Genomic DNA, 13910 nt, shown 5'->3' with positions numbered 1-13910 from the left:
CATGAATGCAAGTAATTGTGAGGGGGAAGAAGAAAACCCTTTGCCCTTCACTCCCCAAATGATGCCCTTCAGACATACAACCGGTTACTTTAAGGCAAGGGATCCCCCTTTGATTCTGAGCTCCATTAACAGGGCTTGATCAATCCACCTGCTGCATTGGAATATGCAACCGCCCCTCCTTCAGCTGGAAAATACACTGTGCTCCCATCAAAAGCCTTGTTTGTGGGAAACTCCCTTTCCTCCTCAGTTCTCTGGCAGCGTCCATCTAGCAAGCTGCGCTGTTGTAAAAGAAACTATTGCTACTTTACTACTTCCTACAAAAACGTGCCAGGAGTGAAGAGAAGCCATGTTCCTTTTCTTTTCTTGGAAGAAATAAAGACTCTTTCCCATGTTTTTTTGCTAGAGAGCATCTAGGGCACACTTTCAGTGCTTTCTCCAAAAACCCAGCTCAAAGAAAGTGCCTATTTTTCCTCCTTCCCTGAGAACTGGGAGGAAAGGCAGTTTTTCCTCTTTGCAAGAAGCTCTGGCTGTGCCTCACTGCCATCTCCCTATCTCTGTTTTTGTGCAGGAGGCAGCAAGAAAGCATGTCTACCCCCTCTTTTTTTTTTTTGCAAAAGCTCAACATGTGGAATTAAAACCACCTCTTCTTTCCTCCACAGAGAAAGAGGGGAGGGTTCTGTCCTGCAAGTTGCTCATATTACAGGGAAAAAAGCCAGGAGCACCATTTACCAGCTCCAGCTGGTATGCTAACTATCCATTATCAGACAGGAATAGCCTGGTGATGGTGATTTACACATTGGCAACCTCAAGACTTGACTATTACAATGTACTTTCTGTGGGGTTGCTCTTGAGCCTGGTTCAGAAACTCAGCTAGTTCAAAATGTTGCAGCTAGACTGTTGGTGGGACAGACTATCACCTATACATAACACTGATGCTTAAAAGCTTGCACTAGCTGCCGTGGTGCAGAGTGGTAAGTGGCGGTAACGCAGCCAAAGCTCTGCTCATGGCCGGAGTTCGATTCCAATGAAAGGAGAAAGTCGAATCTCCAGTAAAAGGGGTCGAGGTCCACTCAGCCTTCCATCCATCTGTGGTCAGTAAAATGAGTACCTGGCATATGCTGGGGGGTAAAGAAAGGCCGGGGAAGGAACTGGCAGTCCCACCCCATATATATGGTCTGCCTAGTAAACGTTGCAAGACATCACCCTAAGAGTCAGAAACGACTCGCACTACAAGTGCGGGGACACCCTTACCTTTTAGCTGCCTATATGTTACTAGGCCAAGTTCAAGGTTCTTGTATTACTGTACAAGACCCTCAACCAACTTGGGTCCAGGATTCATCAAAGACTACCTATCAAGTACTCACCAATGACGGCAGAACTGCAGATGTGGCACAGTCCAAACAAAACAAGATCAAGCACAGAAAATCAGTCTAGGTCCAAACATGAGTCAGAGACAAAATCACTATCACAGAGTTCAGACAAGGTACAACACAGGAAGGCAGGTCAACTGGAAACCAAAGACCTATGTTGTTTCCTACAACTGGAAGGCTCCAGAGGGAGGCCTCCTAAACCACACCCAAACTACAGCTGCTGGCAATGAAGGAATATCAAAGAATGCTTACTCATGAGTAGACTTCTTCCTCACAAGTAGCCCAACAACTCTGGGTTTGCTGACAGACACTGTGCCATTGCTCTTTGGCCTGGACCCAAAACGTTTGGCTCCATCACTCAAGGGCTGCTCCATCTTCTCTTCTAGTTCCAGGGATTCTTCATCAGGTATTAACCCAATGGGTCCTCCAAGGGAATCCTCAGCATTGGATTCAGGGGGTCCTGTCTGCTCCTGAAGGTCCTCTCATTGTTGGCTGTCTAGTTCATCCTTTAAGGCAGCCTTTCCCAACCAGTGTGCCTCCAGATGTTGTTGGACCACAACTCCCATCTTCCTGACCATTGGCAATGCTGTCTGAGGCTGATGGGAGTTGTGGTGCAACAACATCTGGAGGCACACTAGTTGGGAAAGGCTGCTTTAAGGACTCCATGTCTGGTACCAGGTCAGAGCTAGGTGTGACACTGCCTGATTCCTTATATCCCTGCCCAATCACTGAGATTTTAGTGTTTCCCCCGTGGCTCTGATGCATGGCTTATATCCACCAGGAGCTGTACATTCAGTATTGTGGGCCCAACTCTCCCAGCTAAGACCAGACTAACCCTTTCCCTATTGAACTTCAGGAGCTTGATAAAAATCTTTCTATTCCAGCAGGCATTTTAAGAAAATATTCTCTTTTTATGGTTAATTTTAATTGATTTTATCCACTGTATCCTTTTTTGTAAATCCTTTTTGTAAGTGATATATTAATAGCTGGAATATTTATTAAATAAAAAAGCCGGCAGTGCCTTGCTGCTTCTGCCTCCTGCAAAATCCCAACAGAAGGGATAAAAATGGCTTCTCTTTTTTTTCTGCAAAGAGCTTGAGTGGGGAACAGTAACAACAGTTACTCTCTTTTCCCATTGGATTTTTCAGAGAGAACAGCACTGAGGTGCTGCTTGCATCTTTTTCAAGAGCCTGTCCATAAGCAACCTTGGTAAATGTAGAACACGGTGCCTTTTGTGGGAATCATAGCATTTATAAGCTTCATGCAACATGTGCTGACCCAGTCACATGTATAGTGTCCTGTAGAACCCTGGAGCACACAGCTTTGTTGCAAGGATTTTGCTCACTAGTGGCCCTTCCTGCATAGTTGAAGGCTTATGAAAGTCTCTCTCTCCACCCCCAGGACCTTTGGGGGTGGGGGCTGACGTGGGCCTAGAACATCCTTTTCACCGGAAGTGGTTGATCCTCATATCCCAGCAAAGTTTTTGATTGCCCATCTCACTGTTTTTGTTCCTCTTTTGTACAGGCATCAAACCATTCAAATGTTCCGTCTGTGAATATGCCACTCGCAGCAAGAGCAACCTGAAAGCTCACATGAACCGCCACAGCACTGAGAAGACGCACTTGTGTGATATGTGTGGGAAGAAGTTCAAATCAAAAGGCACCCTGAAGAGCCACAAACTCCTCCACACCGCTGATGGCAAGTAGCTCTTTATCAGTACTCAAACCACCAAAAACCACCCACGGTGGTGGCCTTCCAAGTAGTGGACATGATGCTTGCATTATATGGTGTGTCTCATATTCTAAACCAGGGGTTCCCAAATTGTGGTCCGTGGAAAACCAGTGGTCCATGAGCTTCATTCAGGTGGTCCATGGCATGTCTGCATTAAGTATTCATATTGATTTTAATTAATTTATATTTTTTAATTAATTTTTAATTTCTTATATTGTTTTTATGGCATTACAGTTTGTAAATTGTAATAGAGTAAAATACAACATAAGAAATTAAAGAAATGATAAAAAGACAATTCCGAATCATAAAGCATCTAGCACAGCACATTAAAATTGCTACAACAGGCAGAAAAATCCTTACGTAGTCCGCCAAGACTACTGGCAATTTTCAAGGGGTCCATGGAGAAAAACGTTTGGGAGCCACTGATCTATACTATCAGCTGCTCAGAAAAGTGATGTGGTGATGCTCCATGTAGTTGGGCTGGCTTGCATGGCAAGCCTAATACAGAAGTTAGCCAGGGATGGAGATACTCCAGCCTGTGGGCCTAATTAGGCCCAACACAGGTCCAAATTTGGCCTGCAAGGCTGATTTCACCAAGCCATGCCCACTTACCCCACACATGATGTCATATGTGTGGGGCAGGTAGAGATGTGGCTGCCAGTGCACATCTGGGAGGCTTGAAGTGCACTCTTGATTGTGCATTGGCAAAGGAGGCTTACTGATTGGCAGTGAGAGCAAGCCTGGTGGGATTGGCTGCACTCTGAGTTCCCCATTGCAATGGGAAACTCCAGAGGGCTTGAAGTCACTGCCTGGTAGCAGATAGGTATGACTCCAAGCCCACTGGATCAACTGTGTGACTGAGGCTTGAAGTTGCCACCTATCAACTGATCGGGGGCTCTTCAAAGCACCACACAGGGCTCTTTGCAAGACCTGTGTATTGTTTTGGAGTTCTGACAGCATCACCTGACATCGTTGATACATCTGGCAATTGACAGACAGATGACCTCACCCACTGTCAGATTTAGGAAATATAAGGATCTGGCCAGGCATCTACATCCAGTTCCTTCCAGTGTCACATGGTGTGAATAAATTGACTCTTAGAAGTCACTGAATATTACACACAACTTTATTGCCATCTGCCCATGCAACAATGGCACACCGAAATAAATAAATAAATAAGAGTGTTGTGGTACCATTTGCTTACACATATTACTAGCTATCACCTTTGCTGTTTTTTCAAGGCTTTGTAAAGGTTTCTAAATATCCCTAATGGATACTGTGTATGTTTGTAAATGTACCGTATTTTGTGCCTAGTTTTATTATATGAGTGTAAGAATGTAAGAGTTGCATTGCTGGATCAGACCAAAGATTCACCTGGTCCAGCACACACACTCTCCCAGTATTGGCTGGCCGGCCACTTCTATTGGTAAGAGGCCATCGCTGGAAACTCATCAATTCCTGTCCAGCTGAGTGAATGGGTGGAAAAATGGCAAATGCAATTCAGTATAAACAAGTGTAAAATTATGCATATTGGAGCAAAAAATCCTAATTTCACATATACGCTCATGGGGTCTGAACTGGCGGTGACCGACCAGGAGAGAGACCTTGGGGTTGTAGTGGACAGCACGATGAAAATATCGACCCAGTGTGCGGCAGCTGTGAAAAAGGCAAATTCCATGCTAGCGATAATTAGGAAAGGTATTGAAAATAAAACAGCCGATATCATCATGCCGTTGTATAAATCTATGGTGCGGCCGCATTTGGAATACTGTGTACAGTTCTGGTCGCCTCATCTCAAAAAGGATATTCTAGAGTTGGAAAAGGTTCAGAAGAGGGCAACCAGAATGATCAAGGGGATGGAGCGACTCCCTTACAAGGAAAGGTTGCACCATCTGGTGCTTTTTAGTTTAGAGAAAAGGTGGGTCAGAGGAGACATGATAGAAGTGTATAAAATTATGCATGGCATTGAGAAAGTGGATAGAGAAAAGTTCTTCTCCCTCTCTCATAATACTAGAACTCGTGGACATTCAAAGAAGCTGAATGTTGGAAGATTCAGGACAGACAAAAGGAAGTACTTCTTTACTCAGCGCATAGTTAAACTATGGAATTTGCTCCCACAAGATGCAGTAATGGCCACCAGCTTGGACGGCTTTAAAAGAAGATTAGACAAATTCATGGAGGACAGGGCTATCAATGGCTACTAGCCATGATGGCTGTGCTCTGCCACCCTAGTCAGAGGCAGCATGCTTCTGAAAACCAGTTGCCGGAAGCCTCAGGAGGGGAGAGTGTTCTTGCACTCGGGTCCTGCTTGCGGGCTTCCCCCAGGCACCTGGTTGGCCACTGTGAGAACAGGATGCTGGCCTAGATGGGCCACTGGCCTGATCCAGCAGGCTCTTCTGATGTTCTTATCTTCTTATGTCCAACACTTTTTTCTTCCTTGCTCTTCCCCAGAATGGCATGTCAGCACAGTATCCGTCCTGTCTTGAGTTTATTGCTGTTTACGGTAACTAATGAAGCATAGAGCATGGCTTCTTTCTTTGTTCAGTTAGACAGTGAACGTTTTAAACATCAAGCCTTTTTCTTTGCTATGTTTTATGGAAACTGTCACCTTCTGTATAAGCTGCTTCAAAATTTCAGCAACAACTTAGAATTTAGAGGAAACTCACTTTATTGACAAGTTACTGTAGATTTGCCTTTTCAGCTTGCACTTTTGAGTTCCCTTTTAAGTTTCTGACAGCGGTTTCTGAAAGGATTTCAAACAGCAATTCTCTCTGTCCTGGTGATAAGGGAGGAGCCTGAGTAATAAGGCTTTGCTTTACAACTCTTCGCTAATGCAGCGGTCTCAATTAGATGCAATTAGACTAAAGCCCCACTCATATGGCACTTGTTCCGCTTTTACGGTGGTTTTCGGGCGTCGCGCACCATTCTATTCAATGAGTTCCGCTTTTCAGCGCTTTTCGCTTTTCAGCGGGGGTCTGGAACGTAACCCGCCATATGAGCGGGGCCCTATTGTAAAACAGATCTCTGTGCAGGTTTAAATATGCTCACAGTACACTGAGATTCTTACACAGTTTTTAAACAGCTGAGAGTTGAAGAGAGAAAGGATACCAATTTAGCATCTAAGAAGAGGCAAGGTGCATGCTTTAAGTGTTGTAAACTGCTCTGCAATCCAGGATTGTGTAGCATAAAATTGAACAAATTAATCAATGAAGGGGGAATGTTAAAAAGGGCATTGTGCAATGGAATCACTTGCTAGGCTTACACCAGGAGTTCCCAAACTATGATCCATGGCTACCAGTGGTCCATGAGCTTTATTCAGGTGGTCTGCGGCAAGTCTGCTTTAAATATTCATATTCATAAATGTTCATATTTTATTGTATCTTTATGGCTTCTTTTACTTCATATATTGTATTGTATTACAGTTTGAATTCTATGCAAATTGTAATATAAAAAAATACAACGTAAGACGTAAAAGAAGCAATAAAAATGCAACTACAAATCATCCAGCATCTAGCATAGGCCATTATGATGGCTACAACAGGCGGAAAAATCATGAAGTGGTCTGGCAAGACCCTCAGCCATTTTCAAGGGGTCCTTGGGGGGAAATGCTTTGGGAACCCCTAGCTTGTGGGCATGCTGAGGATTATTTAAAGTTTCTTCAGGATTGTTTACACAATCAAGATCCAGAGGCTGTTACCCCCAATATTTGTTTTTTGTCTTAAGGTATCAATACCAATGTATATCAACAAGGAATTCCACGGCATTTCATCTCCTGCCTTCGCTTGGAATATCTTAGGGCCAAACTAAATGTGAAGTAGGAAACCTGTGATCAAGATTTCCCATTGTCATTTAAAAAAAAAATATTTTAAAGTTTAAAGGAGCCATGGGGGGGAAGGAGGGGGGACAGGTCAGGGAAGTGATAATGGGGAAGCGGGGGGGGGTTAACCTTTTTTCCCAGAAATGGGGGGGGGAGATCAGAAAAATGTTGCTGCGGAAGGATTAAAACTCTGTCTTCCCTAGCACTGCTTCCCCATCTCAATTTACCACCCACGGGAGATCCAAATCATGGATTTTCCTTATCACATTGATTTAATTAGCACCTGAGGTCATCCAGAGGCTTAAAGAGAGGCAAGACCCTCTTGAGTTTGCCTCAGCTGGTGATTCTTCTTTCAGGGCAATTCAGTCTCCCAGTTCATCCCTTCAACAGATAAAATGCGTTCAAGTGACTTCAGGCTCCCAAGCGCTCCTCACCAAGTGCACTTGACAGAAATTGCTCATCAGCAGCCTCTCCCCGTCACCCTTTTTTCTTTCCTTTTGGCACAATATTTTATTTATTTATTTAAAAGCATTTCTAAACCGCTTAATGTTTAAACGTCTCTAAGCGGCATACAAAAATACAACATAAAAACAATAAGAAACAAAAAGTGTCGTAAAAACAGAGCTACTGTTTCAAAAACAGGTAAGACAGTGTTATAAAAACAGAAATTCAATAATAACAGAGTCAAATGCGATGGGTGAGGGAAAGCCTGTGCAAAAAGACATGCCTTTACAAGACGTCTGAAGCAACTGATGGATGACACTTCGTGTACGTTTTCCTCTTGTTTATATATGACAAGTCATTTGTATCTGAATTAGTTGGTCTTTTCTGTTTCAGGCAAGCAGTTCAAGTGCACGGTATGTGATTATACTGCCGCACAAAAGCCACAACTGCTGCGGCACATGGAGCAGCATGCGTCATTCAAGGTAAGAAGATCGCCACTGGCTTGGCTCCATGAACTGCTGCATGGCCAAATAATTATTGTGGGTGCAGCACATTGCTTCTGGATCTGAATTGTTACAAACTGAGCCCAAGGTTGGGATTTGGACATCCATTGATCAGGAGCAGGGAAATGGATCCACCTCACCTGTTGGGGAGTTTAAAAGGTGTGTGGAGTTGCCCAGCTGTCAATCATCTGGCATCACAGTGTTGTCAGGTGACCTGTTTTTGTCTGCGTGCTTTGAAATTAAACTGCCAGCTCACCATTCTGCATGGCTTGCATGGAACCATGTGCAGTGCTTTCAAGCCCCAGCAATCAGCTGATTGTTGGGGTTTCAAAGCATGGCAAGCAGCTGTATGCAAAAACTGGGCTTTTTGACCCAACCATGCCATTTCTTGGCCCGGGCAGGTTGGTGTGGCTCAGCCAAGCCAGCCTTGCAGTCAAATGCAAGGGGAGGCCTTGTGGGCCTAATTAACTAATCCAGCCCTTCCTTCTTAAGACCTCATCCCTGCTACCAAGTGGATATCTATCTGCCCTGATTGGTTACGTTTCTCTTCTCCCTGTCCCCCTTTAGTCTTTTGATTTCATTTTCCCCTTTAATATTGTATTCCTTGGCTGAACTCTGACCCTCCTCTAAGTTTTGAACCTCCTGCTCAGAACAGTGTCCAAATTTTAGAGATTAAAAGAAAAGAGCAAGCGTTTTTTCAACAAAAGAGCAACCATTTTACAACAAAAACAGTATGCATAATGGCTAAAACAGCTACATTAAAAGAAAGTTTAAATCTATTTTAGCATCAGTTGTTAGACTGCATTTTAGCCCTCCTCAGCCTTTCAATGCAAGTGGGGTTGAACTAGTCCCTGTGTGTGCTCAGTGCGTGAAGGTCCAGAGAGGAGGAAGTGGACGCAGCACTTGGGCCCCCTACACAGTTCAACCCCTCACGTGTCTGTTGTATACTTGAAGAGGGCTTTTGTTACTTCAGTAATTCATGTACAATCCCCAATTTTCAATATAATGGTTGCATCTTGTTCCTTAGATCTTACATAATGTTTTAATCTAGCCATGACTGCATGTTTATGTAATTTATTTTCCCACGCCTGCTTTGCTGGGATTTATCTTTCTCTTCAGTATTTATCAAAAAGAATTCTAGCCACAGTTACCATATAGTTTTTGACATCAGTTATATTTAGAGATTTTGTGTACATCAACAAGGATATTAAGGATCAGGTAATATTTTCTTTCTAATAATTCTGTTTCTTGCTCTAAAGGTATTAGACCAATATATTTTAGCAAATGAACATGCCCACCATAAACACAACCAGTTTCACATTTCTTGTATACATTCCAGAATAGGAGATCATAAATACAGTCATTTTGCATAGTTTTTGAGGCATTCCCTCTGCTTGTTGCTCTGGTAATATTTAAAAGGACACGAGCAAAGAATGCCTGTACAGAATTTCTGTAGATTTTAGCGAATGCACACTTGCATTCCTATATGAGCAAGGTGAATTTGAGAGTTGTTTGAACTGATTATCAGCACTGTGAATGGTTTAAATGGCTGGGATATGATGCACTGTGATGGCTGATGCAGGGCTGAGAGCTGAGGATGGTATTAGGCTGAGGAAAAGAGGCTTTTTGAGGAAAGGACAAGAAGAGCAACAAGCTGAGTGAAACTGGGATTATTTGCTGCCCTGGGCTCCTACTGGGAGGAAGGGTGGGATATAAATTAAATAATAAATGAATAAAATAAATAAATATTTGTTTGGTCTATAATGAAGTGATGTTGTTTGAGAAGGTAAAATAGGATGACTGGAAGAATTGCCAGACAGACCTGAGGAGTGCAGCACAGGGGCCGAGAGAGACAGGAGAGAAGAACAGTAGAGATTTATCTTTTATTGTGCTTTTTATTATACTGTGAACTGCCTGGGTTGAGCAGCATATAAATAATTTTGTAAATGAATTTTAAAAATGAGCTATGGCACTAGCATATTGTGGAACAGGGGTAGGGAACCTGAATGTGGCCCTCCAGGCCTCTCTGTCAGGCCCTCAAGACCTCTCCCAAGGCCACATCCTTCACTGGCCCTGCTCCACCCCCTCCTTGAGTGCTTTTGCTTGGCACGAATGTGTCCTTGTGCTGTGATGATGCATTTGCTTGCCTGGATGCAGAGAGAAAGAGAGAGAGAGAGAGTAGTAACCTCTCATTTTTGCATGGCTAGGATATAGTCTACTTTTCATTGTGAGAACAGTATGCTGGACTGGATGGGCCATTGGCCTGATCCAGCAGGCTCTTCTTATGTTCTTATATACAAAGGATAAGAGTCACACATCCATTGCTCCACCCACTTTTGCATCAGGCCCTGCCCACCAGCAACTTGCAGCTCCCTGAAAGTTTCCCATGAAGAAATATGATCTGTGGGCTGAAAACTCCCACCCCCTGCTTTTTAAAAAAAATGCCCTTGAATTATTACAAGTGATAAATTGGACAACAGAGGTTAAAATGTATGTGAGGACTATGGGACACCAAGCAGGCACTTCACAGTCTTATACTTTGGGATGGGTGTGGTCTGTTTGGCTTCATATGTATTTCTGTATTTGTTTATGCACTTGCATAGAGTTTATTTGGCTTCCAGAGTCCCCAAGCAGCCCACACTAAAATGCAAGACTGTAAATGTAAGACTAAATAATAAATGCATGTTTGTATTTTAAAAATTACATGAAATCTTTCCCCTTCATTTTGCTTCAAGTATGATGAAGAAGTGTATCCCTTTGGGATGACTACTGTCTTATATTTTCAGAGATAAATATCCTTAAATAGAATTTGGTACAATCCAAAGAATATCCAGAGGGAAGTGAATGACATATGTCTATAGGGATGTGCGATAGAAAGATAAAAAGGATGGAAGGGCTTCTATAACAACATTAAGGCTGTGTAGTCCTATGCACACTTTAACTCAGGATGTGCACTTACTCTACCACTGCAATTTACCTATATTGGTAATGCTACCTATATAGCAATTTACAGGGAGGGTCAATGTGCCGTTTGTCCTGGAGAGGAAGTTTTATTTTAACTTCGTTGTTGTTGTTACTTTCTGTATGTTCTATGCCATTTGATGAGATATGTTTGATGAAATATGTTATATTGACTTTGTATTTTGTAGTCCTTTGTGTATTGAATTGCAGTAGCCTATGACTGAGCAATAAAGATTCTCTCTATTAACTTGGGAGTAGGCCTCATTAAACTCAAAGGGACTTGCTTCCATGTTACCATGCATAGGACTGTAGCATGATACTTTGTATACAGACCCAAAATGCTCACAGTGGATTTTTCAGATCCACTGGGAGAAAAGAGGAGCAATTCAAGTCGGCATTCAGTCTATTTAGGCTACAGAGCCAGATGGAATGCAGACACTTCCCACGAACCACACACAGGGCCCGCGAAGGAAGACAGATTGTGTACAGACTCTGTCAAACGATGCTTTGGTAACTTTGATTGGAGGCACTTAAGCATTCTCAGAGCCTTTTGGAGTCAGAGGGCTCGCACTAACTTTCGCCATTTGTCAGTGTTGCCTGCTATTTCTCCATAATTGATTCTCAAGCTGCTCATTTGTGAACAGAAATATTTTCACATTATTATTGTTGTTGTTGTTGTTGTTGTTGTTATTAATTAGTTGTTGCTACCTGAAGGTCTCCAAGTGACGTAAAACATAATAAAAAGCCAAAATAATCTATCATACATAAAACAAAACAGTCATTAACCAAAACAGAGACAATAGTCAAAAAATCAGAAGAAGGCTAGGACTGGGAGGGCAGCTGTGAGAGAACTAGAAAAGGTCCTCAAATGCAAAGATGTATCACTGAACACCAAAGTCAGGATCATTCAGACCATGGTATTCCAGATCTCTATGTATGGATGTGAAAGCTAGACAGTGAAAATGGATAAGAGAAGAATAAACTCATTTTAAAGGTGGTGTTGGAGGACAGCTTTGCAGATACCGTGGACTGCGAAAAAGACCAATAATTGGGTGTTAGAACAAATTAAACCAGAACTATCAATAGAAGCCAAAATGATGAAACTGAGGTTATCATACTTTGGACACATCATGAGAAGACACGCTTCACCAGAAAAGACAATAATGGTGGGGAAAACAGAAGGGAGTAGAAAAAGAGGAAGGCCAAACAAGAGATGGATTGATTCCATAAAGTAAGCCACAGTCCAGAACTTACAAGTTCTGAACAGGGTGGGTCATGACAGATGCTCTTGGAGGTCACTGATTCATAGGGTCGCCATAAGTCGACTTGAAGGCATATAACAACAAAACATAAAACAAAATAAAACCGCCATCACCCCATGGAGCCACAGAAGGCTTTGGCAGCACACTGATACAACAACATTGTTTGAGTCTATCAAATGCCTGGGGGAAAAGATCTTTACCTGCCACTGAAAATATGTCAATGAGAGTGCCAGGTGGGCTTCACTGGGGAGTGTATTCCACAGATGGGGAGCCACAACCAAAAAGGTCCTCTCCCTTGTCACCACTCTCCGAGCCTCCCTCAGAAGGAGGACCTGGAGAAGGGCCTCAGAAGGAGATCTAAGTTGCCACAGAAGTCTTCAGTGCTCCTTTCTTCTGAAGGACCCTGACCCAGCAAAAGCTGCCCTGACCTCAGTGCCTGGGAATTTGGACAAGGATGATATTTACAATTTGCCAATAGTTTGCTGTATTGCTTTTTGTGTGTGGGGGGGGTGGCTATTTTATTTTACTGGCTACCTTGGTATCCTACCTTTTCCTCAAAAGTACTCCAAATGTGTCATTTGCCCACCAATAAACTTGCAAGGTAGTTTACGCTGCAAGAGGCTGTGGCTCGTTTAACGCTGCTCAGAAAGCTTCACAGCCGAGTGGGGAATTGAACCTGACTATCGCACATCCAAAACCAATGCTTTATATCACACTGTAGCACTGCAAGTGGCTCTGTGAAATGTTTGCTGCTGCTATGTTTGAATACAAAATCATTCAAGATATTTTTATGACCTTTAGAGCATTTAAAGGTTGTGGCAGTTTGTATGGTTAGTCAAGCAGGCAACTATGATATTTCAATAATAGGCATTATTGTGATGTCAAGAAATAGCCTTTTGAAAATATTGATAGTTTTTTCAACATTTTGCAGGATGCACACCGAAAGACAGATTTGATTGTTGAGGTGTTTACATGTCTCTGTCTTTAACCCTTTATTGGATGTGCAAAATCCACAGAGGCAACCATTTTTCAGATAGAACTATATAGTCCTGACCACAGGATTATTTACAGGACATGTTTTCTGATGTGTCCCAGTAAATAGAAGTGTTAAAGCTGTGTCTGAAACTCGTGATTTACAGTCCCTTCTTACCCCATGACCTCAATTACCTTTCCATCCTCAATTCCCCATTGGTAAAATGGGAATGTGAATAACTGCATCTCAGCAGTTGCTGTGTACCCGACACAGGTTTCAGAGATGTTAAGGCATTGTTATGTTCAATATTCTAGTCAGCAAACCTATTTACATGGATTTATTTGAGGTCTCTAAAGGAAATTTTGTAGGACATCTGTACTGATTGATTTTTGTGAGGTGATTAATTTTTTGTAAAGCATAAGATGCAATTTTAGCAGGACCAGGTCTGAAGTGTGAGTACCTCGGTTCAGTGAGGAAAAAATGGTTTGTCTGAGCTTCAGATTGCCTTCCTTGAGGACAAAGAATTTCTTGGAGTCTGTAGCAAGAACAAATATTCTGATCGGCAAATAGAGCACAGCATAGTCTTTTCTTCCCCTTACCACTAATTTAAGTGCTATGTCCCCTCAGTATGGCATAATGTCTCAGATGTACATTAGATGTCTTCAGGTGTTTCCCTGAACATGCAAACTCCACAGCCATCAGTGGAGGACAAGGGCCCACGTGCAAGCTCTACCCCAACACTCCCACATACTGCATGGACTTTTGCCATGCCGAACTCCTTTTTCCACAGCCACCACATGGGAGCTGAAATCATCCCCGAGGAGATGAATTTCAGGGAACAACCAAAAA

At 42.8% G+C, this 13910-nt stretch overlaps 1 protein-coding gene across 7 annotated transcripts in view; it reads left to right on the top strand.

Annotated features, from left to right (window-relative positions):
- The window catches only part of ZFAT (zinc finger and AT-hook domain containing), a 126159-nt gene that overhangs the window by 72896 nt on the left and 39353 nt on the right, over positions 1–13910 (top strand). For all 7 annotated transcript variants that reach the window (XM_061606964.1, XM_061606978.1, XM_061606953.1 and 4 more), the window contains 2 exons: positions 2895–3068; positions 7756–7844. In XM_061606964.1, the coding sequence (XP_061462948.1) occupies positions 2895–3068; positions 7756–7844 (263 nt within the window). The remainder of the gene's footprint in view (positions 1–2894; positions 3069–7755; positions 7845–13910) is intronic.

The sequence above is a fragment of the Rhineura floridana genome, chromosome 1 (assembly GCF_030035675.1).
Source record: "Rhineura floridana isolate rRhiFlo1 chromosome 1, rRhiFlo1.hap2, whole genome shotgun sequence".
In the NCBI taxonomy this organism is placed as follows: Eukaryota; Metazoa; Chordata; class Lepidosauria; order Squamata; family Rhineuridae; genus Rhineura; species Rhineura floridana.
The sequence above is the reverse complement of the archived record's forward strand: the minus strand, read 5'-3'. Positions and strand labels throughout refer to the sequence as shown.